Source organism: Lithobates pipiens, unplaced genomic scaffold, assembly GCF_037356315.1.
Source record: "Lithobates pipiens isolate NorthernLeopardFrog02 unplaced genomic scaffold, aLitPip1_a1.2 Scaffold_3, whole genome shotgun sequence".
Lineage (NCBI taxonomy): Eukaryota > Metazoa > Chordata > Amphibia > Anura > Ranidae > Lithobates > Lithobates pipiens.
This window is the reverse complement of record NW_027507790.1, coordinates 96,968,716-96,994,031: the sequence shown is the minus strand read 5'-3', so window position 1 is coordinate 96,994,031 and position 25,316 is coordinate 96,968,716. Positions and strand designations below refer to the sequence as shown.

The 25,316-nt window shown below is 41.9% G+C and overlaps 1 protein-coding gene across 2 annotated transcripts in view; it reads right to left on the bottom strand.

Moving 5' to 3' along the window:
• Positions 1 to 25,316, bottom strand: part of SUDS3 (SIN3A corepressor complex component SDS3) — a 60,151-nt gene that overhangs the window by 8,911 nt on the left and 25,924 nt on the right. For both annotated transcript variants that reach the window (XM_077462075.1, XM_077462076.1), the window contains 4 exons: positions 18,320 to 18,415; positions 14,657 to 14,718; positions 13,329 to 13,350; positions 12,367 to 12,472 (listed from right to left, as the gene is read on the bottom strand). In XM_077462075.1, coding sequence (XP_077318201.1) covers positions 12,367 to 12,472; positions 13,329 to 13,350; positions 14,657 to 14,718; positions 18,320 to 18,415 — 286 coding nt within the window. The remainder of the gene's footprint in view (positions 1 to 12,366; positions 12,473 to 13,328; positions 13,351 to 14,656; positions 14,719 to 18,319; positions 18,416 to 25,316) is intronic.

The window sequence follows — 25,316 nt, the reverse complement described above, 5'->3', positions numbered from 1 at the left end:
ACTTCCTTCCAGCACCGCGGTGCCAGGGGAGGAAGTGGGAGCTGGGCACCTGTCAAAACTGGGTAACTGCTCCCCCCCCCAAAAAAATGACATGCCAAATGTGACATGTCAGGGGGTCACCAGTACTTAATGCAGAAGTTCAATTTTTGGGCGGAACTCGACTTTAAACTGCCTTTGTTGCCCCATGGCTCGTCCTCTGGGATTGGGAAGTTAAAGTGGTTGTAAACCCTTACAAACCACTTTGACCTACAGGTAAGCCTAGATTAAGGCTTACCTGTAGGTCCAAGAAATATCTCCTAAACCTACACGGTTTAGGAGATATTTACCTGAAAACAGCCACTGCTGTCTATGGCGCATGGGCCGTAGACAGTGGCACGCAGGCGCACTGGGTAAGCCGCAGATCGCGGTGATATGCCGCGAGTGTCGGCTCCCGTGCGCATGCGCGGGAGTGACGTCATCGCTGCTCCGGCGAATCACAGCGCCAGAGCAGCGAGACCCACCAAGAAGATGGATGCTCGGAACTACAGGGGACAGCGGTGACTTCGCTGGCTCCTGTGTCAGGTAAGTGACACATAATGGACTACTATGCGAAGCCCATAGATGTCCATAGATGATCGACTATTGGCGTGTATACTTTCGATTCTCCTTGCTCATTGGCTGATGTAGTATGCATTATTGTTACGCACACAACTTGGATGGACCTCTCGGCTGCGCCTGAGAGACTCTGCTCCATGAAAATTGTCTTGTAAAAGGAGAATTCAGTAATGGCAGCTTCCATTAATCATTGGTGGCCATGGTCTTCTAAGTACCATGTGAACAAGACTCCACAGAGGGTCAGTAGAAGTATACTTCCACAGGTTTTTGCTGTGCAACTTTCTTTGCCTCTGCATCCAAGGCAGGTTTAAACACTCAACACCAGTTAAAACTTTCTTTTATTTTGGAAAGAGTAAAGAGAGGTTAGAGCCTCTGTCAGTTTTTATTGCCATCTGTGTATCTAATAAATAAATGTGGTCCTGAAATGTCATTGTCAATTTCTACATTACTTTCACAATTCAGATTACTTGTCAATTTATGGTGCGCTGGCATCCATTCATCTTGTACTTAAGGCAGGGCCCTGCTGCCATGCACCAACTTGATTTTGAAAACTTGAATGGAGGTGTGCAATATGAGCTTTTTTATTCTTTAATGTGGATACAAAAACGATTTTTAGCAGAATGAGGGGAGGGTTAGAAATTCTAAGATGGTTTTTATTGCTGTCTATACCTTCAAATCCTGGTGACAACTACAACAGCAATATCTTGTACTGTTGTCACAAAAACAGAAAAAGTGAGGGATGTCCTTGATAGGGTTAAGGAAAGAAATGGAAAAAAATAAAAAAAATAAAAAAATAATAAAAAAAAAAACTTCGAAAATTTTATTTCTCCCCCACTAAAACAAAAATAAATAATATAAAAATTGGCTGGAGTTAGGCTTACATTTTTAAGCATTTTATGGAGGGAGCAACATAAGGGAGATGTGCAGCTGAAGAGCAGAATTTACAGCATAAGCCTGTTGCTTTTGCTATATACAATGACTAAGTGGTTAGCATTTCCACTTAGCAGCACCAACCACGACACTACCTGCCTGGAGATTGCATGCTCTCCCTGTGCGGGTTTCCTCCCGATACTCTGGTTTCCTCCCACCCTCCAAAGACATGCTGGTAGGTTAATTGTATCCTGTCTAAATTGGCCCTAATGTATGAATGTGAGTTAGGGATTTTAGATTGTAAGCTCTTTGGGGGTAGGGACTGATGTGAATATAAAATAAATATACACACACACACACACACACACACACACACACGTACCGTATAGTATTAGGTAAGTTGACAGCGCTATACAAGTACCTGTATACTCAAAGTACAGGTTTGCTTCAGGACAAAAAAAAGGTAATTTAATGGCATTTAGGGCGTTAACATCTCCAGAACACAGGTTTACCTCCTGTTATGTTCTCTGAATCACCAACCTGTCCAGCAGAGCAGATTTCCATTTCTTGAGCAGTATGAATGTGCAATTATAGATTCTATCATTATGAATCTTGGGATTAACCCCTTAATGACAGTTCTCATTTGAAGTGCGTCAAAATTAATGAAAAAGGAGATTGCCATAGGGATGGTAATCTCAAACCACTGAGTGTTTCCAAAACGCCTACATATTTTAGGTGTTACTTTTATATTTTTTGTTGACTAGCACTAATGCACAGTAGATGCTAATATAAGGATTCAGTGAAAGAAGCACAAGACATATTATTTAGGAGTCATTTTCCTAAAAAGAACAGCAAGACCTGTCACATCTGGGTATTTTTGGAGCAATTAACTGGATGTAAAAAACATAAAGAGATCTGTAGAACTATAATAATATTCTTTATGTAGCTTCACTGCTACTGACCATTATGGAACAGATTTGACATTAGTAACAGTGCACTAAGGCCCCTTTCACACTGGGGCGGGGGTAAAACGGCGCTATTTTTAGTGCCCCTTTAACCTAGTTTTAGCGGCGGTATTTGGCCACTATCAGGGCGGTTTTAACCCCCGCTAGCAACCGAAAAAGGGTTAAAACCGCCCGCAAAGAGCCACTGCAGCAGCACTATGCTGGCCGTATAGCTGTGCTGCTTCATTGATTTCATTGGGCAGGAGCGGTGTATACACCGCTCCAAAGATGCTGCTAAGCAGGACTTTTTTCAGTGTCCTGCCAGTGCACTGCTCCAGTGTGAAAGCCCTCGGGGTCTTCACATTGGATAGACTGCAGCGGCTGTTTCAGGGTGCTTTGCAGGCGCTATTGTGCTAAAAATAGCGACTGCAAACCAAACTGAAACAGCCGCTTCTGTGTCTCCAGTGTGAAAGCCCCAAGTGCTTTCACACTGGAGCAGTGCACTAGCAGGATGGTAAAAAAAAAGGTCCTGCTAGCAGCATATTTGGAGTGGTGAAGGAGCGGTGTATACACTGTTACTGCCTCTGCATAAGTGCTTTGCGGTGGTTTTTAACCCTTTCTCGGCCGCTAGCGGGGCACCACAAATCCGACGGTAAATCGCTGCTAAATATACCGGCGCTTTACCGCCGACGCACCTCCCGCCCCAGTGTCAAAGGGCCTAATTTTCAATATCACAAGACTGCCTTCAGTTTCAGTAACGTCAATATATAAATAGTAAAGAAAGAAATAGATGAACGGAATTCTGCACAAAATTACAACACTTAAAACGAGGAAAAAAAAAAAAGTTTGGTTTGTCTTTTTTATTTGGGGGAAGGAGGAAAAAAAAAAAAAAAAAACTGATTCAAGGCATATCTTAATCACGGAAACCGTGGCTGGACAGAAACCAGTTTCTATATGGCAGCATAGACCAAGGATTTTCTCTACATTCTTTTGCCAACACACACAGAAATGTGTATCAACAGTGACATCAAGTGGCTAAATGTCTTTATGTCACTTAAAGTCTGATTTAAAAATGAAAAAAAAAAAGCACACAGACATAAGTTTATGCATGTACAGTATGCGTTTGTTAAAAACCATTAAAATGTCTATTCAAGTTTAATTATATATACATATATATATATATTTTTTTTTAAATGCCCCTTTTGCCAACAGGTCTCTCCATGCTCCATAACTGCCCTATGTGTTCTCCGTGATCTGAGGCTGGTCCGCTGCCAGGTTGAAGTATGCCCAGCAACATTCAACCCACTTCTTCCCTGGGGGAGGGAGGGGAAATGTAATCAAGTCACCCCGGGCACACAGTAGAATGACGTAGAGAGAGGGCCATCCACTGCCAAAGAACAGAAGAGGACCCCACATGCCTCAAATAACCAGAAACCAGTTAAAAAAATTTTTTTATTATCATTATATATATATATATATATATATATATATATATATATATATATATATATATTATAATGTGGTGGTGTTCAAATCTGGAACCAGGCTTTAAATATGTTCTTGAAAACAACTAGTGCAAGTACTTGAATTTGACTTTGATACTAGCTTTTTGTACAGCGCCGATCAGAACAGGAGAGGGAGAAACAGCAAAAATTTAGCTGTGCTGCAGTAGCTATGTGCTAACAAGGAACAGGCTAACAGGAGGAGACAGCACAGATGTGTTCATCAGTCTGAGCTTCTTCTTCACTGTCCAGTGACAGGCAGGAGGAGGGACAAGACCTTGTTGTCATACATAAAGTGTTACTAAACCCACAACAACAAAAAAAATCAGTCTGTATATGCAGCATAGCATGCTTGCTATGCTCACTGTGGAACTTAAGGGGTTAAAACTGATGCGTATATCAGGGACACCAAGCATGTGATTCAGTGTTTGGGATCCCTTGATAATTTGGATCAGTGTATATTGGCCACTGCAGATGTAGGGTCTTTACATACCATTATTAGACATGAGGCAGTGGTATCTGTAAAATGGGCTTTGGAGATCTCCAACCTCCCCAGTAAACAAAATAAGTTTCTGATTAAACGGTTACGATTCTGTTTAAAGCATAATTATTTTTGGTATGGTGGTGATTATTACTTGCAAATAAGGGGTATAGCTATGGGCGCAAGGTTCGCACCGAGTCTTGCGAACCTCTTTATCGACCATTGGGAGGACGTGAGACCTAAAGAACTTATTTTATACAAAAGATTCATAGATGATCTTGTAATCATCTGGAAGGGGGATGTGACATCCTTTGAAGCATTTAAAAGATCCATGGAAGGGAATAATAAAAATATTCAGCTCACCTGGACTGTCAGCAATGAGTATCACCTTCCGTGATTTAGAGATCTTCAAGGAGGACGGTAGACTGCTGACAAGGAATCACTTTAAGCCCACCAACAGAAATTCCTATCTGCCGGTGGACAGTTGTCATCATAAGCCCTGGTTGATGAATATACCAAATGGCCAATACATGAGGATTCATAGAAATTGTACCAAAAAAAGGAATACTTTTTGAGTCAATCCAAAATACTGACCAGTAGGTTTAAGGAAAAAGGATAGGTCCTTGAGAAAGTTGAGGAAGATAAAATGAAGGTACTAAATATGGATAGGGACCAAGTACTATCAGATAAGAAATAACATGAGCCCCTGTGTCGTGAGTTTAATCTCATTCTCGATTTTAATGTGCAACTGAGACAGGTGGAAGGAAATAATAAAAAAAACATTGGGGTAGTCTATGGTAAAATAGTCTGTTAGGATCCAAATTACCAGCCCTTCCAGGGTTTATTTACAGAAAAGACCTACCTTGAAGAATCTATTATCACGGGGGGGTGATAGATCACTCAAAAAAGTAGAAGGGACCATCTGCATCATGTTTTGGGGTTTTCACTGGTTTCTTTGCGTGTGGCAGCTGTAGAGCTTGTCGACACGCAAAGAAGAATATTAAAAAGAGAAGGTAATTCTGTTCTACCAGTACAGGCAAAAAAGGTACAAAATTTGAGATTTTTTTAACCTGTGTATCCACAGGTGTCATTTACATGCTGCAATGTGGATGCAGGTTGAAGTACATTGGCCGTACATCAAAAAGCTTGCAGATCAGAGTGGGAGAGCATATTACCAATATTAAAAAAAGGTATAACCACCCATAGTGCCCGGAAACATTTTAAACTAGTACGCAATAAGGACCCCAGTTCACTGCAATTTTGGGGTATAGAACAGGTGGACAAACACTGGAGGGGGGGGTCGTTATATCAGACAACTCAGAAAAAGGGAATCCTGGATTTATTAAAGTAAGGTACTTTGGCAGAGGGGTTTGAACAGTTTTATTATTAATTTATGAGTTTAATTATTCATGATTTTATGAATAAAATTAATTTTGATGTATTAATGTCATTTTATCATATTAAATGTGGTCAGGATGGTGTTGCCAGCGGTAGGTTTAGTAAGGTAACTTAGACAAGTTTTTTCTATAAAAAAAAAAAAACCTGACTTGGGAAGAATTTATTTTCCACTTGTCAGATGTTGCCATGTGTACTGGTGCTGTTTTGACCACTTCCCATCTCCTATGTCAGCCCGGAAGGGTGTGCCATGAGGCCTGGTCCAGCAATGTGGGCGAGACCGGGTGGGCGAGACCGGGTGGTGATAATGCAGCACACCTTATTAGAGAGTATTTCAAACAGCGGTGAGACATTCAGTCTCCAGCTTTAATGCTGGCCATACATTATACAATTTTCTTCTATAGATTTCCTTTAGATTTACCAAAACCATATAAATATGAGGTCAAATCTAAACACTTTCAATTTGTGTAAAATCAGACAGGCCCTTGTACCACACAGTTGAAGGTAAATCTAAAGGAAATTGAATAAGAAAATTATATGGTGTATTTGGCCAGCTTTACCGAAGAAGTCACGGTGGTGTAGCAGCCCATTCGACGTAATGCATATAGGGTAAAGGAGTCACAGTGGCAGCGTCATCCCGCAAGCATCTTGTTGTTTCTATGCATCCTGAGCCCGCACTGCTTAAGTGCTGTATTTGTGAGTAACATTTTAGTGTTTTAATGAGGAAATAAACCGTTTTACATATAGAGAGCACTAGATTTTGCCTTTTCTATTCCCATGTGCATCGGACCCCATTGAGGAAATTTGTACTGGCTGGTATCCATCCAATCAGCCGGAGGCAGCACAGAAGGAATAGGAGTTCCATGACCAGCTGATCCATTTGTATCCCAGAGAGGGAACCTGCTTTTATTGACCCTCTGGTGAAACTGGGTCAGAACTTGAGGTGAGCAGCTAGGATATTGAGGTGGAGGAGAGCACTTGCATTTTCAACGTTTATGCACTGGTGGTGTGTTGTGAGTTTTTTTTGTGCAGAAGACCGAGTATTATTTTGTGCATTTGGACTCTTATTTTTATTTTACTTATTTTTTGTGTGTGTGGACGTTCTCTTTATTGTTCACTATTCTTACTAAGGGAAAACATATATTTCATTATTCCCAGTCGGGGAACATGAATATTTGATTGTGCACTCAGTATCTTGCTCTATTGCAAGTTAATCACATATTCTTATTTAAGGATTTATTGGGAGTTATTTAGGAAGCGCAACACTGTTTTGTTATGAGTATTTCCTCACATTCTTCACATTATTATCAGACAAGAACTCTAGAAGCTGCCATCACTGACTTGTTTTCAATGGTGCAGACTCTATAGCTGTGATCCCTTGTTTCATTACCTAAAGTGTATCTGACCTGGAACAAGCATGCAGCCTGTAAACTGTCTTTTCAACCTTTTGCCACATTTCAGGCTTCAAACATAAAGATCTAAAATTTTTATTTTTTGTGAAGAATCACCAACAAGTGGGACACAATTGTGAAGTGGAACGAAATCTATTGGATTTTTGAAACTTTTTTTTTAACTAATAAAAAAATGAAAAGCGGGGCGTGCAAAATTATTCGGCCCCCTTGCGTTAATACTTTGTAGAGCCACCTTTTGCTGAGATTACAGCTGCAAGTCGCTTGGGGTATGTCTCTATCAGTTTTGCACATCGAGAGACTGAAATTCTTGCCCATTCTTCCTTGCAAAACAGCTCGAGCTCAGTGAGGTTGGATGGAGAGCGTTTGTGAACAGCAGTTTTCAGCTCTTTCCACAGATTCTCGATTGGATTCAGGTCTGGACTTTGACTTGGCCATTTTAACCTGGATACGATTATTTGTGAACCATTCCTTTGTAGATTTTGCTGTATGTTTGGGATCATTGTCTTGTTGGAAGATAAATCTCTGTCCCAGTTTCAGGTCTTTTGCAGACTCCAACAGGTTTTCATCCAGAATGGACCTGTATTTGGCTGCATCCATCTTCCCCTCAATTTTAACCATCTTCCCTGTCCCTGCTGAAGAAAAGCAGGCCCAAACCATGATTCTGCCACCACCATGTTTGACAGTGGGGATGGTGTGTTGAGGGTGATGAGCTGTGTTGCTTTTACGCCAAACATATCGTTTTGCATTGTGGGCAAAAAGTTCGATTTTGGTTTCATCTGACCAGAGCACCTTCTTCCACATGTTTGGTGTGTCTCCCAGGTGGCTTGTGGCAAACTTTAGACAAGACTTTTTATGGATATCTTTGAGAAATGGCTTTCTTCTTGCCACTCTTCCATAAAGGCCAGATTTGTGCAGTGTACGACTGATTGTTGTCCTATGGACAGACTCTCCCACCTCAGCTGTAGTTCTCTGCAGTTCATCCAGAGTGATTATGGGCCTCTTGGCTGCATCTCTGATCAGTCTTCTCCTTGTCTGAGCTGAAAGTTTAGAGGGACGGCCAGGTCTTGGTAGATTTGCAGTGGTCTGATACTCCTTCCATTTCAAAATGATCGCTTGCACAGTGCTCCTTGGGATGTTTAAAGCTTGGGAAATCTTTTTGTATCCAAATCCGGCTTTAAACTTCTCCACAACACTATTATGGACCTGCCTGGTGTGTTCCTTGGTCTTCATGATGCTCTCTGCGCTTTCAACAGAACCCTGAGACTATCACAGAGCAGGTGCATTTATACAGAGACTTGATTACACACAGGTGGATTCTATTTATCACCATCAGTCATTTAGGACAACATTGGATCATTCAGAGATCCTCGCTGCACTGAAAGTAAAGGGGCCGAATAATTTTGCACGCACCACTTTTCAGTTTTTTATTTGCTAAAAAAGTTTAAAATATCCAATAGATTTCGTTCCACTTCACAACTGTGTCCCACTTGTTGGTGATTCTTCACAAAAAGCTAAAATTTTATAGCTTTATGTTTGAAGCCTGAAATGTGGCAAAAGGTTGAAAAGTTCAAGGGGGCCGAATACTTTCGCAAGGCACTGTATGTATAATATATATATATATATATATATATATATATATATATATATATATATATATATATATATATATAGTAATAAAAAAAAAAAAAAAGGAAGAAGTGTTTCCCTCCCCTTCTCCAGCCGCTCACATTTGACTGCAAACAGTGCTGGAGTGGAGCTGAATGGGGGAGCAAGGAGGGAGACACATGGAGGTAGGACTACAGCATCAATATTTTTAATAACAAGTATTTTGCTGGATAAGGCTAGAAACTTCACAGCCTCATTAACTGGTTACTGTCCTCCACTAATCCTGACCAGTTCACTGTTTGTAAGAAAATTTGTATTTTGGAAATTGGATGTGATGCTGTCTTCTGTCACTTGGTTGTACTTTCAAAGGAAGATCACTTACTTGATCTTGCAGAGCTGGTTTAAATAAATAGAGTGGTTTAGCCCTGTGATACTATATAGTTGTACACTGGGTTAAGCCAAAAACGCAGTCTCCGACCATCTCCTGAATCAATCATATCTGAGATCACTAACATCTCCTGTATCATGTCTGCAGTCTCTGACCATCTCCTCTACCATGTCTGCAGTGTCTGACCGTCTCCTGTACCATGTCTGCAGTCTCTGACCTTCTGGGGAGGGGCCAGGGGTGGGGCTGAAGGAGAGATCATGGGCATGACCAGGGGTGGGTCTGGAGGAGGTGCCACGGAGGACCAGGGTTTGATTAGACTGATTAGTTGGCCGATTATTGTTTTGATTAATCGGATAATAACCTTAAAAAAAAAAAAAATGTGATATATAACTTAAAGCGGAGGTCCACCCTAAAATGGACCTTCCGCTCATCGGATTCCTCCCCCCCCTCCGGCGCCACAATTGGCACCTTTCAGGGGGGAGGGGGGTGCAGTTACCTGGATAATCCAGGTAACTGCACCCACTTCCGGGCTAGCTCTCTGCGGAAAGGGGCGTACATTACGCCCCTTTCCGCAAGTGCCCGCCCCCTTCCGCAAGTGCCCCACTGCCTGCTGGGAAACACACAGATCCCAGAGGCAGCGGGGACCGTCCTCATTGCGCAGCGCGGCTCGCGCATGCGCAGTAGGGAACCGGGAAATGAAGCCGAAAGGCTCCATTCCCCGATCCCCATACCCAAGATGGCGGCGGCAGCACTCGAGTGTCGATCTAGAGATCGGCTTCGGGTGCCGACATCGCGGGCGCGCTGGACAGGTAAGTGTCACTATTTTAAAAGTCAGCAGCTGCAGTATTTGTAGCTGCTGACTTAAAAAAAAAAAAAAAAAAAAAAACGCGGAGTCCCGGCGGACTCCCGCTTTAATATTAAACAAAGGTGTATTTTAAAAGGCCTATAATACACCACTCAGCGCCAGATTCAGCAAACCAAAAATCCAAAAATATATATCGTATACCCGTATCCCCCCCAATTATTAAAAAGTACAAAGAGGGCGACAGGAAAGCAGCCGTTTAAAAATAATTAAAAAAAAATTATGCAACAAGTAGTATAAGAATCAATCAGTCCAGTTACTGTAAAATTCAATACTAAAACAGCGCTGTAAATAAATAACAAATAGTCCAAAATAAAACCATATAATAGTAATAAGAGTCCTTTTATATGCAGTAAAGGTGATTATAGTGGTTTAATCAGTGTTGCAGGGTGATAATGGTGTTTATTCCAAGTGCTGCTAATATGCCATCCACCAGATTTTCATAGGATTTCACCACGTGTAGCACATCCCCTCAGGGGGTTAAATTCACCAGACAAAGCTGAAAAAAGCGCCTTTAGGCTGGGTTCACACCGCACTGCAGTGCAAATCACATCCGATCTCTGTGCGATGCGAGTTCAGCCATACAGATAGTATGGCTGAATTCGCATCGCACCCGCCGCAAACTCGCAAGGGACCCTTTTTTTGGTCCGCAGCAGAATCGGATCGCATGGGTGTTCACACCATGCGATCCGATTCCTGTCCGAGTTTGCAGATCGCACTGCGATATGCGGACTGATCTGGGGGTGTCATTAACATTTCACTGACACTCCCAGCAGTCCGCATAGGGCAGTGTGAACTGCCGGCGGTAGGCAAGCGATGCAGGAAAACGCTGCGGATTCGCGGCGTTCCCGCATCGCTCCGGTGTGAACCCAGCCTAAAGGAGGTATTCCCTCTCTAGGTTAACACATTTCCATTATCATCCACTTACGATTATATGGTTTTATTTTGGACTATTTGTTATTTACAGCGCTGTTTTTGGTATTGAATTTTACAGTAACTGGACTGATTGATTCTTATACTACTTGTTGTATAACTTAATATGTAAAGTTAAATAAATAAAAAATGGCAATTTATTCTTAAAATTCTATATGCAGTGGTAAATATAAATCACCAACTATATGGTTAGGGAGCAAAATCTCGAATCCACTCTGAAAATAACAGACAGATGAGATATACTGTATATACAATGAGAGGTTATATCCAGTAAATATCATATGTAAATGTAATATGCCCTGCTTCCTTGTAACGAGCCCTGCCCTCATGTAATGTGCCCTGCTCCCACGTAACGTGGCTTGCCTCCATGTAAAATTTTACTTTAAATGTAATTGTAATGCCTTCTAGTACCTCAAGTCTATCAGCCTTCACCTTGACTGGGTTCAGATGCAGATCTTCCCTGCAGCCTTAAAACGCTTCAGCCCCGGAAGATTTTACCCCCTACCTGACCAGAGCACTTTTTGCGATTCGGCACTGCGTGGATTTAACTGACAATTGCGCAATCGTGCAAGGTTGCACCTAAACAAAATTGATATCCTCCCCCCTCCCAACAAATAGAGCTTTCTTTTGGTGGTAGTTGAGCAAAAAACACAAAAAGATAAAACAACATTTGTATCCATAAACTAAGGAAGAATTTAGCTTATATATATATATATATATATATATATATATATAGATCTTGGTTATGTGCAATCAAAGTCCCGGGCTGGGCATCAGGCCACAGGGGTGTCTGATCTCCTATAACCAAGAGATCCACAGGAGTCGGTAAGCGGCAGTTTGTATGGAGGTGGAAGGCAGACCTTTTCTCATATAACCATTTTCGGGTGTATTGTGTGTTACCTTCACAGTAAAGATCAACTATCAATTTGAAAGGACTATTAATATCTAGAATTTGATTAGTTTTATCAATTTTATCTTTTCATTTTAATAAGGTCGAAGCACCGTATTTCTCAGCATGGACTCACTTTGTAGTGCGACTTGATATTAGGAAATGTTGATAGATGTGTGTATCTTGCAGAGAAGTCGCAGCTGTCTATATTCACTAACTTGTTATTAATCACAATTTTGTGTCTTAGGGACAGCGCAGTAATTTTAATAATATATATAATAAATGCACACATATTGCATAAAAACATCAAATCAAAAATGTGCATTATATATTCCAGTTCGGGTCCATACCAAGGTACAGACCCTCAGCTACAGAACTGGAGGTAATGTCAATGGATTACAAGCTAGAGCTAGAATTAAAGCAAGAATTTGTTGTTTTCCAAGCAATATTAAAAAAGGATGTTAAGCACAATAAAGAGCATTAATATTTACCATCTCTTATCATAATACAGCTTCCCATCCTCTATCCGAGCCTCAAACCTCAGGGCAGGAGATTCAGTTTGGGTAGCAGGAAGATGTTCTGGAGTTGATGGAGATACTGCAAAGAAAATATAAGAGAAGTAAAGTACAGTCTCTCAGACTGGTCACCAAAGCAAAACAACATAGGCTGAAAAAGCAAAGGTGACAGATGAAAAGTATGGTTTTGAGGATGTCATTGACCATTGATATCAGCAACCTCCAGTAACATACCTGCAGGTCATAGGCTTTGCTGAGGAGGAACCAGTCTGCTGTTTTATAGTACAACTTAGTGTAGCAACTAGATTTTACTTATTTGTAAGCATCATTATTCACTAGAACTAAATTAGTGCAAAACTATGGAGGTTTAAAATAAACCTGCGCAAATTACATTTAACCTGCTTGACCTGCTGGTCACCTTAGAAGAAATAGATAATAAAGCAGAAACAAAGCACTCACCGAAGACAGATGAAGCTCACAGCACTAAATAGGGCACTAAATAGGTAACTGAATGAAATTACAATCTTGAAGCTCGGTCCTTAAAACCGTGTTCAGCATGTAGAAGAATAGGTTAAAGTACAAATGCATTTTAAAACAAAGTGCACAGGTGCAACCAGGCCACAAAGAACATGCGTACTGGATGCAAACAATTTCCAGGGGCAGCAGCCCTTGGGAGGGAAGGGTGTAACCAGTCAGGGCACAAGGGCAAAAAAAAAGATAAATTTACATTGTACACTTATGCTTTAAAAGGAAGGATATTCATATTATCTGACATATTTGTAGAGCGCGAGTGTTAATACACCTTCAAATAAAGTACATAGGTGACTGCTTGGGCTCATAGCTGGTAATTTTTAAAATTACTGCAAAACTTTTTAATAACAATGGTATGCTTTAGCAAGCTTATAGTGCTTTTAGGTTTGCTTGTCATAGTTACTTACCTGGTCTTTTAGGTGATTTTAACTGTTAGAAAGAACACAAAAAGAAAAAAAAAAAAAAAAAAAAAAAAAAAAAAATTTAAGGCAAACCAGAGAAACATAAAAATACATATACAGTAAAATGTTATTCTATGCAAAATACCACATAACCGGTCTGTATTGCATGAACCCAGAACTATGGTATTACGGTATCACAAAAAAAGTTTAAAATTATGCTTCGTTTTGGGTGGGCACTATTGACAAGCTATAAAAATATTTAGCAATTCTTTGTTTTTCACTGGGTCTTAATGAAGGTATCACCTCCTAAAACCAATTACTATTAGCTGGCTTTATAATGACCACTTGCTAGAAGGTAAACCTGGGAAACACGGCCGACAAAATTTCTTCTCTCTTCTAGGGTATGGGTCATTGCCTGGGTAATGCCAACAAAATTTACACTGGCTCTCCGCCAGTGGAATCCTCCCCAGTCTCGGAACTATTGTGGCATGATAACGTCATGACAAGATCGGTCAGTGCAGGCACAAACTGCAGCGTGAGATCACCAGTATCCACTACCAAGAGTGGTGCTGGCGAGGGACATGTGATGGACACACCAAGCTGAGTAAAAAAGATAAAAAAAAAAATTGTTGAATGTGTGAGAGGTGGATGCTTAAGGAGGGATTACGCCCCAAAAAAAATATTAAAAGCCAGCAGCTATAAATACTACAGCTGCTGACTTTTAATAAATGGACACTCACCTGTCCCGGGTTCCAGCGATGCCGGCAGCCGAGGCCGATCGACCGCTCGGGCCTCGGCTGCTGCCGCCGCCATTCGAGGTGAGGGAATCAGGAAGTAAAGCGAATCGGCTTCACTTCCCGGTTCCCTACTGCGCATGCGCGAGCCGCGCAGCGCAATCGGAAATCTCCGCGCTGTCACTGGGACCCGTGTGTGTCCCAGCAGACAGCGCGGCAGGGCAGGAAATGGCGTAGACTCCCGTGGGAGTCTATGCCCGGAAGTGGGTGAAAATACCTGTCTTTGACAGGTATCTCCACCCCCCTCCCCCCTGAAAGGTGTCAATTGTGACACCGGAGGGGGGGGGGGGTTGGGGTTCCGATCAGCGGAGGTTCCACTTTAGGGTGGAATCCTGCTTTAAGCTTGCCCAGAGATGTATAGGAGTGTTTATGTGAATATTTGTATTATATCTCACACAATTAAAATTGTATTTGTACAGAAATTCTAGTAATCAAAAAAACAAATGTATAACTTCTCATGTCCAAAATGTATCTGCGAGTAAAAGAATAGCTTATTCTGATAAGGACAGCTGGAAACATGCAGCTAAAATGAGCCCTTACCTTATTTAGGGTTCTTAAATCTTCCATGATCTGTTCATCTGTAAGTAGGTAATTAAGCTGAGGTACAAAGGTTAAGGCAAAATGTAAAGAAAAAGGGTCTGCACAACATTGATACAAAAACAAACTGTGTCCTGTTCCGGATTGTATACATTTCATTACAGGTATTTATATAGTGCCGCCAATTTTTAAAGCGATTTACCCATTTATTCACATCAGTCCCTATCTCACTATGCACACATACTAAGGCGCATTTTGACAGCAGCAATTGTAACCTGCCACAGCATATCTGTGGAGTATGGGAGGAATCTACAGTACCCAGCGGAAACTCACATAAGCACAAGGAGAACGTGCAAACTCCATGCAGATAGTGTCCTGGATGGAAATTGAACAGACTCCAGTTAGTAAAGGGAGAGGTACCAATCCCAGAGTCAAATATACACTATATTGTCAAAAAGTATTGGGGCGCCTGCCTTTACATGCACAAGAACTTTAATGGCATCCCAGTGTCAAGGAGGATGTTCTGATCACCTGGCTGTTCCCAGAAGTCTTACCCGCAGAATCCCCAGCATTAGAGCCAACCGGCGCACACTGGTGCACGTTAACGCAGGTGGGCGCACGCGGGTGAGCGATAACGCTAATGGGTGCACGCGGGTGCGTGCTAATGTTAATGTGGGCGTGCGTACGCATGAGCGTGTGCACACGAACGCCCGCAGATGAGCAGCATGACGGACCTTGGCGCCAAAGGGGCTATTTAAAGGAACCTGGCACCTTGTCTCCCTGCTGTTCGGTCTACAGCGTTCCTGAGAGACCCCCTGCTATTACCTTGTCCGTTAACCGATACTTGCCTCTGACTACTCTCCGTTTGCTGCCTGCCACCGACCCCGGCTTGTCTTGACTATTTTTCTGCCTGCTGCTTCGGTACCGATCCTGCCTGCCTGTGTATGACCCGGCTTGACTACGCCTTGCCTGCCGCCTTGGTACTGTTCCTGCCTGCCAGTGTTCAACCTGACCTCTGCTTGAAGATCCGCAGGTGTCCCGATCTACAAGACACCTCCCTCTTTGATCTGGTTTGAGTGTTCCTTCTGCTCACCGCTGGTCCCAGTTCCAGCCCACATCTGGTTCTTCTTCTGCTTCTTGGAGCCCGGACCAGCCCTTGCATCTCTGACCTTGTGCCCCCTCTGTGCTCCTGAACATCTGTCTGCTCTATCAGGAGTTCTTGAGCCAGAGGAATAAGAGAAGCTCCCTGCATCCGTGGGCTCAACCATCAAGTACATGACACCCAGTCTTAGTTCGTAAAGGTTCAATATTGAGTTGGCCCACCTTTTGCACTTTTAACAGCTTCAACTCTTCTGGAAGGCTGCCCACAAGGTTTGGAGTGTGTCTATGAGAATGTTTGACCATTCTGCCAGAAGCGCATTTGTGAGGTCAGGCACAGATGTAGAAAAAAGAAGGCTTGGTTTGCAGTCTCCACTTTTATTCATCCCAAGGATGTTCTATCAGGTTGAGGTCAGAACTCTGTGCAGGCCAGCCAAGTTCCTCCACCCCATACTCACTCACCCACGTCTTTATGGACCTTTCTTTGTGCACTGGTGCGCAGTCATGTTGGAAAGGGGAGGGGTCATCCCCAAACTATTCCCACAAAGTTGGGAGCATGAAATTGTCCAAAATGTCTTGGTATGCCGACACCTTAAGAGTTCCCTTCAATGGAACTAAGGGGCCTGATCCCAACCCCTGAAAAACAACTCCACGCCACCAAATGATTTGGACCAACAATATACCCACAAAAAGTTGATCAACTGAAATAAAAAATAAAAATGCTCCATCAAATTGGAAAAATGTTTAAATGTTACTTTTTTTTTTTTTATATATATTCATAAACTTATAGATGACATATTCTACTAAAGCTAATAAGAATAAACCTACAGGTGCCTAGTCTTCATTACAAGGCCAGGTCTGCATTCAATATGCAGTGCCTTGAGAAAGTATTCATACCCCTTGACATTTTCCAAATGTTGTTACAACCAAAAACAAATGTATTTTATTGGAATTTTATGCGATAGACCAACACAAAGTGGCAGATAATTGTGAAGTGGAAGGAACACGATAAATGGTTTTCAACATTCTTTACAAATAAATATCTGAGAAGTGTGGCTTGCATTTGTATTCAGTCAATACTTTGTAGAACCCCCTTCCGCTCCAATTACAGCTGCAAGTCTTTTTGGGGATGTCTTTACCAGCTTTGCACATCTAGAGTGAACTTTTTTCCTGTTCTTTGCAAAATAGCTCAAACTCTATCAGATTGAATGAAGAGCATCTGTCAACAGAAATTTTCAAGTCTTGCCAGCGATTCTTAATGTATTTAGGTTTGGACTTTGACTGGACCATTCTAAACACATGAATATGCTTTGATCTAAACCATTCCATTGTAGCTCTGGCTGTATGTTTAGGGTCATTGTCCTGCTGGACGGTGAACCTCCACCCCAGTCTCAAGTCTTTTGCAGACTCCAACAGGTTTTCTTACAAGATTGCCCTGTATTTAACTCAATCTGTCTTCCCATCAACTCTGACCAGCTTCCCAGTCCCTACTGAAGAAAAACATCCCACAACATGATACTTCGACCACCATGTTTCATGATGGGGATGTTTGTGTTGAGGGTGATATCTATGCAGTGTTCGTTTTCCGCCACACATAGCCTTTTTCTTTTATACCAAAAAGTTTGATTTTGGTCTCATCTGACCAGAGCAGTTTGCTGTGTCCCCCACATGGCTTCTCGCAAACTGCAAACAGGACATCTTATGGCTTTCTTTCAAACAATGGCTTTCTTCTTGCCACTCTTCCATAAAGGCCAGATTTGTGGAGTGCATGACTAATAGTTGTCCTGAGGACAGAGTCTCCCACCTGAGCTGTGGATCTCTGCAGCTCCTTTGGAGTTACCATGGGCCCCTTGGCTGCTTCTCTGACTAATGCTCTCCATGCCCAGCCTGTCAGTTTAGGTGGAGGGCCATGTCTTGGTAGGTTTGCAGTTGTGCCATACTCTTTCCATTTTTGGATGCTGGATTGTTCTGTGAGACGTTCAAAGCTTGGGATATTTTTTTTTTTTATAACTTAACCCCACTTTAAACTTCTACAAAAGGTTATCTCAGACCTGTCTGGTGTGTTCCTTGGCCTTTTCGTGATGCTGTTTGTTCAATAAACAAACAAATCTATCAATCTTCTGAGGGCTCCACAGAACAGCTGTATTTACTATATTTACTCTATTTGCTAATTAGGCGACTTCTGAAGGCAATTGGTTCCACTAGATTTTAGTTAGGGGTATTAGAGTAAAGGGGGCCGGTTACAAATGCATGCCACACTTTTCAGATATTTGTTAAAAAAACAGAAAACCATTTATCATTTTCCTTCCACTTCACAATTATGTGCCCCTTTGTGTTGGTCTATCACATAAAATCCCAATATACATTTACATTTTTGGCTGTAACATGGCAAAATGTGGGAAATTTCAAGGGGTATGAATACGTTTTCAAGGCACTATACCTGCCAATAAGCCCAATTTGTCAAAACCTCTGTAGTGAAACTTAGAATCGAAAGCCAGCCACTATTTAAAATTATTACAGCAACAATAGTTAATAGTACTTTTTTTAAATATGGCAAGTAAAGGATATCAGGTGCTGGCTTCCTTCGCTTATCAGGGATTGGCACTGGATCATTGGGCCGTCGTCTCAGTTTTCGAGTCATAATAGGCTTGACCTCCATGGAATCTGTAAAAAGTAAAGCACTTTAATAAGACCACTTAGATTTGCTGAATTTTTGACCTGTAAAAAAAACCCTTTCTTGGAGTACAGTACAAGACACAGGCCCATTAAGACTTGACAATTGGTTACATGCTGCCTCCTTAAGATAAGGACAATGGCAAAAAATGTATTAAGGCAGGACACATAACCCCTTTTGCACCAAATAAACCTTATTTTTGCAAGGAAAATGCCTGCACAGTTGGGAGGCTGCCCTTTGTTCTGTACTGCAAGGATTTTACAGAAAAAAAAAAAAATAATGAAATATTTTGACCTAATCATACAGGGAGGACACGACAGGACACCACACAGGCTATAAGTACTGACCATGGGACTTCTACAAATAACACAACTGAGAGTTAACATAGCAAACAATGCTAACAGGCCCAAAACAAGGGGATCTGTTTATAAACTAAAAGAACCGCTGGAGTGAACAGAAGACCAGGTATTGGCCTTAGAAATCTGAGAACAGACACGTGGTGCTGAAAAGCCCAAGAGGCATTGACTGAATGAGTGGAGATGGCCTTAACAGGAAAAGGAGGAGTCCTCTCTTTCAAGGTGTAAGCCTTAGTATTAACCTGCCTAATCTACCAGAGATAGTGGAACAAGACACAGCAGAGTAATTGAGAGCCCACAGACAGGACAAACCAAAATAAAAAGGTTTGAATGGAACTAGTAGCTGAGAGAGAAACATAGGGTAAACTCCATGTAAACAATGGAGGCCTTAGGCCTCAAAACCACCCGGTCTTTCTGAGAAACAAGGAAGGATGCTTTAACGTATAAAGGAGACCTCTTTGAAATGATAGCAAAGAGAAAACACACTTTAAAGTTAAAAAGGGAGGTTTCTGTAGGGATAACAAGACCAATTTGAGATTCCAGGGCACGAAAGGTGGACGAACAGGGGGAGTGATGCGAGCCACCCTCTGAACAAAGGCCTTTACAGAGAATAAGAGGCCTGTATTTTCTGAAAGAAGACTTGACCCTGCAAGATACTCAAAGTCAAAAGAAGCTCCAGCCCTGAATGGAGAAGCGACCTTGTCCCTGGTTGGCCTCAACCTATGACAAAACGTGCAGGGCTGAGAGACACGCTGACGTCACCAATCCCACACGTATCCTAGGACGGGTTACATTTGTTTGTGTGCCGGCCGACACACTAAACCATGTCATTAGCGGATGCTGCAAGTGATTATTTTACAAAGGTGGTACTAGTGCGCACACCCCCAAAAAATTGTATCCTAAAAATACCTACTCTAATAATTAATATCAAAAGGAAGCTGCCAACATAAATAATGTTCTCCACACTATCTAATCAAATGCATATAAAAAAAGTATGTAGCGCTACCTTTTTAAATAAAATGCCTAACAAGTGAAATAAAGGACTAACTAATCAAAATAAATGTGCAAATAACAAAATACTGTGCTTCCACCCCAAGGACCCTTTGAAAAAGTCACGTGTCTGTGACGCAACGCGTCAGCGAGGAGCCAGGTGTCACGATCGTCACTTCCGGAAGTTCCATTGTTTACAAGCGCGAGATTCGAAATTTCATGTGAGTGGATATTTATGTTATTTTTAATAAATGAATCATTTCTACACATGAGAGTCCCCTTTCTTCCCCTATGATCGTTGGTATTGGAATACTATGTGAGGCTGAACTACTGGAAAGGAGCCATATCAGCAATTTCCCCTACATGTGTGTCTGACCCTGAGGGGTCTTTCATCGAGGTGAGAGGCTGGGGGAAATGGGGGGTGCACTGGTGGAGCACTGAAGGTGGACTGTCCCACATATCTTTGTGAAGCACGTTTTTCATCTGTGTTTACACAGCATGATTTTTATACACATCATCACGTTTGGATATTGAGTTCATTGAACAAGCACTGGAACATTAGTTTGAATATTTATATCTGTATATGGACATTTTTCTTCTCTTTTTTAGATAATTTTTATTGTAATTTAGTTACACAGTATTTTGCGATTTTTGCACATTCTATGCGATTTTTATGTATCACTTTGGATATAGGCGATTTTGCACTTCTCAGATATTATACACAATTGTGTTGTGCATGTGTATGGAAGCACAATATTTTGTTATTTGCACATTTATTTTGATTACAGTTAGTCATTTATTTCACTTGTTAGGCATTTTATTTAAAAAGGTAGTGCTACATACTTTTTTTATATGCAAGTGATTTTTTTTAGATTTCAATAAATTTTATAAGGATTTTACAGCATGTTACATAGCTACATAGTAGGTGAGGTTGGAAAAAAAAAAAAAAGACACAAGTCTGTGTGTGTGTGATTATATGTCAGTATTACATTGTATATCCCTGTATGTTGCGGGCATTCAGGTGCTTATCTAATGGTTTTTTGAAACTACCGATGCTCCCCGCTGAGACCAGCACCTGTAGAAGGTAATTCCACATCCTTGCTGCTCCTACAGTAAAGAACCCTCTACGTAGTTTAAAGGTTAAACCACTTTTCTTCTAATTTTAATGAATGGCCATGTGTCTTGTTAAACTGCCTTCCGTGAAAAAGTTTCAGCCCTATTGTGGGGTCACCAGTACGGTATATACAAATTAAAATCATATTCCCCTCACAACAGTCTCTTCTCCAGAGCATTTCATTTTCTTGGAGAAACCCTCACGTGTAACATGATGCCCAGAAGTGAGTCTGTAGGAGAACAAATCGGATCTGGAGAAAGGCCTTGGCTGGGCTAAAGCCACAAGCTTAACCAGTTGCCTACCAGCCGCCGAGGTTATACTGTAGCAAGTTGGCTCAGCTGCGTGAATTGACATACTGGTGCGTCGGTTCGTGTACTGGCTTTGCCCGTGGATCAAGGGAAAGAGCCAGAATGAGGATCTGTCAATGTAAATAAACATCTCTCTCCTCCCCTGTCAGAACAGGGATCTATCAGCTGTTTATAGTTATCAGGAACAGCATCTCTCTTCTTCCAGGCCGTCCATCCCCCATACAGTTAGAAACACCTCCCAGGGAACACAGTTAACCCCTTCCCTGTCTGTCATTTATACAGTGATCAGTGCATTTTTATAGCACTGATCACTGTATTGGTGTCACTGGTCACCAAAAAGTGTCACTTAGGGTCAGATTTGTCACACACAAAAAAAAAAAAAAAAAGTCCTTAAAATGTTTCCCCCATTTTGTAGACGCTATAACTTTTGCACAAACCAATCAAGGTACACTTATTGCGAATTTCTTTTACCAAAAATATGTAGGTCAGGGGTGGGTAGTGGGGTCCCCCAGGGTTCTGTGCTGAGACCAATCCTATTTAATTTGTTCATAAACTACCTGGAAGATGGGGTGAGCAGTTCAATCTCTGTATTTGCAGATGATGCTAAGCAGGGCAATAACTTCTCCACAGGATGTGGAAACCTTGCAAAAAGATCTGAACAAATGAATGGGGTGGGCAACTACATGGCAAATGAGGTTCAATGTGGAAAAATGTAAAATAATTCATTTGGGTGGCAAAAATATGAATGCAATCTATACACTGGGAGGAGAACCTCTGTGGGAATCTAGGATGGAAAAGGACCTGGGGGTCCTATTAGATGATAGGCTAAGCAATGGCATGCAATGCCAAGCTGCTGCAAACAAAGCAAACAGAATATTGGCATGCATTCAAAAGGGGATCAACTCCAGAGATAAAACGATAATTCTCCTGCTCTACAAGACTCTGGTCCGGCCGCACATAGAGTATGCTGTCCAGTTCTGGGCACCAGTCCTCAGAAAGGATGTACTGGAAATGGAGCGAGTACAAAGAAGGGCAACAAAGCCAATAAAAAGTCTGGAGGATATTAGTTATGAGGAAAGGTTGCAAGCACTGAACTTATTCTCTCTGGAGAAGAGACGCTTGAGAGGGGATATGATTTCAATATACAAATACCGTGGTGACCCCACAAGAGGAATAAAACTTTTTCGCAGAAGGGAGTTTAACAAGACTCATGGCCACTCATTAGAAGAGGTTTAACCTTAAACTACAGTTCTTTACTGTAAGAGCGGCAAGGATGTGGAATTCCCTTCCACAGGCGGTGGTCTCAGCGAGGAGCATTGATATTTTCAAGAAACTATTAGATAAGCACCTAAATGACCGCAACATACAGGGATATACAATGTAATAATGACATATAATCACACACATAGGTTGGACTTGAGTCTTTTTTTCACCCTCACCTACTATGTAACTATGTAGAAGGATACATATTGGCCTAAACTGATGAATACATTTGTTGGTTTTTTTATTTTTATTTTTGGGGGGGGGGGGGGTGTAGTTATTAGAGCAGAAAGTAAAACATTGTTTTGTCTTAAATTGTCGCTTTTTTTTTTTCTTTATAGCACAAAAAATAAAAACCGCAGAGGTTATTAAATACCACCAAAAGAAAGCTCTATTTTAAAGGGGCATCAATTTTGTTTGGGTACAACATCGCAGGACCCCGCAATTGCCGTTTTGCAAAAAATGGCCTGGTCAGGAAGGGGGTAAATCCTTCCAGGGCTGAAGTGGTTAAAAGATCCTTTGTAATGAGGGGTCCACAGTAGCTGGCAAGTGTGTTTTTCAGCTGTTGGTGGAAGCACTGATGTTTAAAACCACTACAAGGTGGTGGATGGTGAAGATAAACACCAGGAGTCTACATAATCTACTTTCACATCACTTGTGGTCTGTATATCATTTTACCAATATTTATTGATTAGCGCGATCCTATACAATTTTTAGGTTTGCGTACATGTTTCACAGGAGGTTTGCTGCTTACACATAGTAGTTAGAATTTATTTAGCGTGTTTTTTTTCACTTTTTTAATTACTATTTTTATCATGTTGATTGTAATTAAGTGGAATGTATTTCCCCACCTGGACACTCCTTAGGCGATGGGCATTAGTAAGATTGGGGTGAAGATTGGGGTCACTTTAAGAGGTTGATGGGCAGGAGGTCAGGGGGGTATATAACCATGAGTGACACCCTATCCTACCATACGTCCTGAAGCAGTCAAGGTAGTGGGTGGGGCGAAATGCATCAATGTGACGTGGGGCCACGCCTCTTAACCCCTCCCTGCACCACATAGCCACCTCAGCAGTTTGCAAGATGGAGTTATATGCTCTGGTGTTACCACAGTACGCCACCACCGGTTAACAAGTGAACAGTCAGCCTCTTTTTGGACAAAGTTCTGCTAACATGGAATGCATGTAGGTGGTAGACTACTAGGAGGCTGGGTAGATGGAACTTTCACAGTACACGAAGACCCCACAGTGATCCCTGTATAGGTCATATCAGCTGTGTTGGATCATCAGCACAGGCTGGACTTGGGACACGGAGAAGAAGTCACAGCACTCGGTACTCAGTCTCCGCTTACCTCTTGACACACGTCTCGCTGACTGCTTTATCCCCTATTGCATAGGACAGTACATACCACATGCCTTGTTATGGACTCCCTTTACCCATCACCCATGGTGGTGAACTAGACTGCTATCATGCATCCTATTTCACCTATGATCCTATGCTTACTTTGGCTGCTTGGTTGGTTGTAGCATATTCTACACCTGACCATACACTTGCTTTTAGCATCAATCCACATACTTATGAACGGAATGGTTGCAGCCCACTTATTCATCCATGATTTCAGCATCCACAGCTGAGGAGTTTACCTTTCATTTACGATCTACTGATCACAGTAGCAGCTTAATAGTGCATGCAGACAACTCCACTGAGGACTTTCTTACTCCCATCCATTGTCGCATAACCACATGTTCATCCATCTATTAGGATCTACTGTTGTTGCTCCCTGTGGGACACGTATGCATAGCTTGGTTGGATAGGAGTGCTATATTCCTTGTTAGAGGTGTGTCTACCATTGCTGACACCCCCCACCCCACCCCTTATTAGTGGAGTACTACCCATCAGTGTGTCTATAGATAATTTGATTCTGTGGTTCATGTCCTGATCTCTACCCAGCAATTTGCCTGCAAAAATGCACTGAGCTTTTTCATATTAGTAGGAGGAGCTGGAATTGGTCCGGGGTATTTCCCACTGTTGGTGTTCGGCAGACTATTTGAGGTGCTTTTAGGTTAAGATTGAAGGGGGCTAGGTAGGGGAGAATGGGCTCCCCAGCTCCTGTGGGGCAATGAGTGCGTGGTTGAATGTGGGGGTTCAGGTGGGTGTGCGAAAACATTGGGTGTCCCCGATGTGCGAGGGCTGTCTGGGCGGCTCTGTGGGTGGGAGGCTTTCAGTGGGACATGTGATGCAGCGATTTTACTTGTACAGTATCTCACAAAAGTGAGTACACCACTCACATTTTTGTAAATATTTTATCTTTTCATGACAACACTGAAGAAATGACACTTTGCTGCAATGTAAAGTTGTGTGTGTACAGCTTGTATAACAGTGTAAATTTGTTGTCCCCTCAAAATAACGCAACACACATCCATTAATGTGTAAACCGCTGGCAACACATCCCTGTATTCAGCTATCTATATACAAAATATAGAGATGGTCTAGAGAGCCTGACCAAAATGTGTAAGTACACCCCTAGGTGAAAAAGACCAAATTGGGCCCAATTAGCCATTTTCCCTCCCCGGTGTGACTCACTGGTGTTACAAGGTCTCAGGTGTGAATGGGGAAATTAAATGTAACTCTATCCTCATACTGGTCACTGGAAGTTCAGCATGGCACCTCATGGCAAAGAACTCTAAGGATCTGAAAAAAAAAAAATAAATAAAATAAAAGTGTTGCTCTATATAAAAAGATAGCCTAGGCCAGTGATGGCGAACCTTGGCACCCCATAGGTTTTGGAACTACATTTCTCATGATGCTCATGCACTCTGCAGTATAGCTGAGCATCATGGGGAAATGTAGTTCCAAAACATCT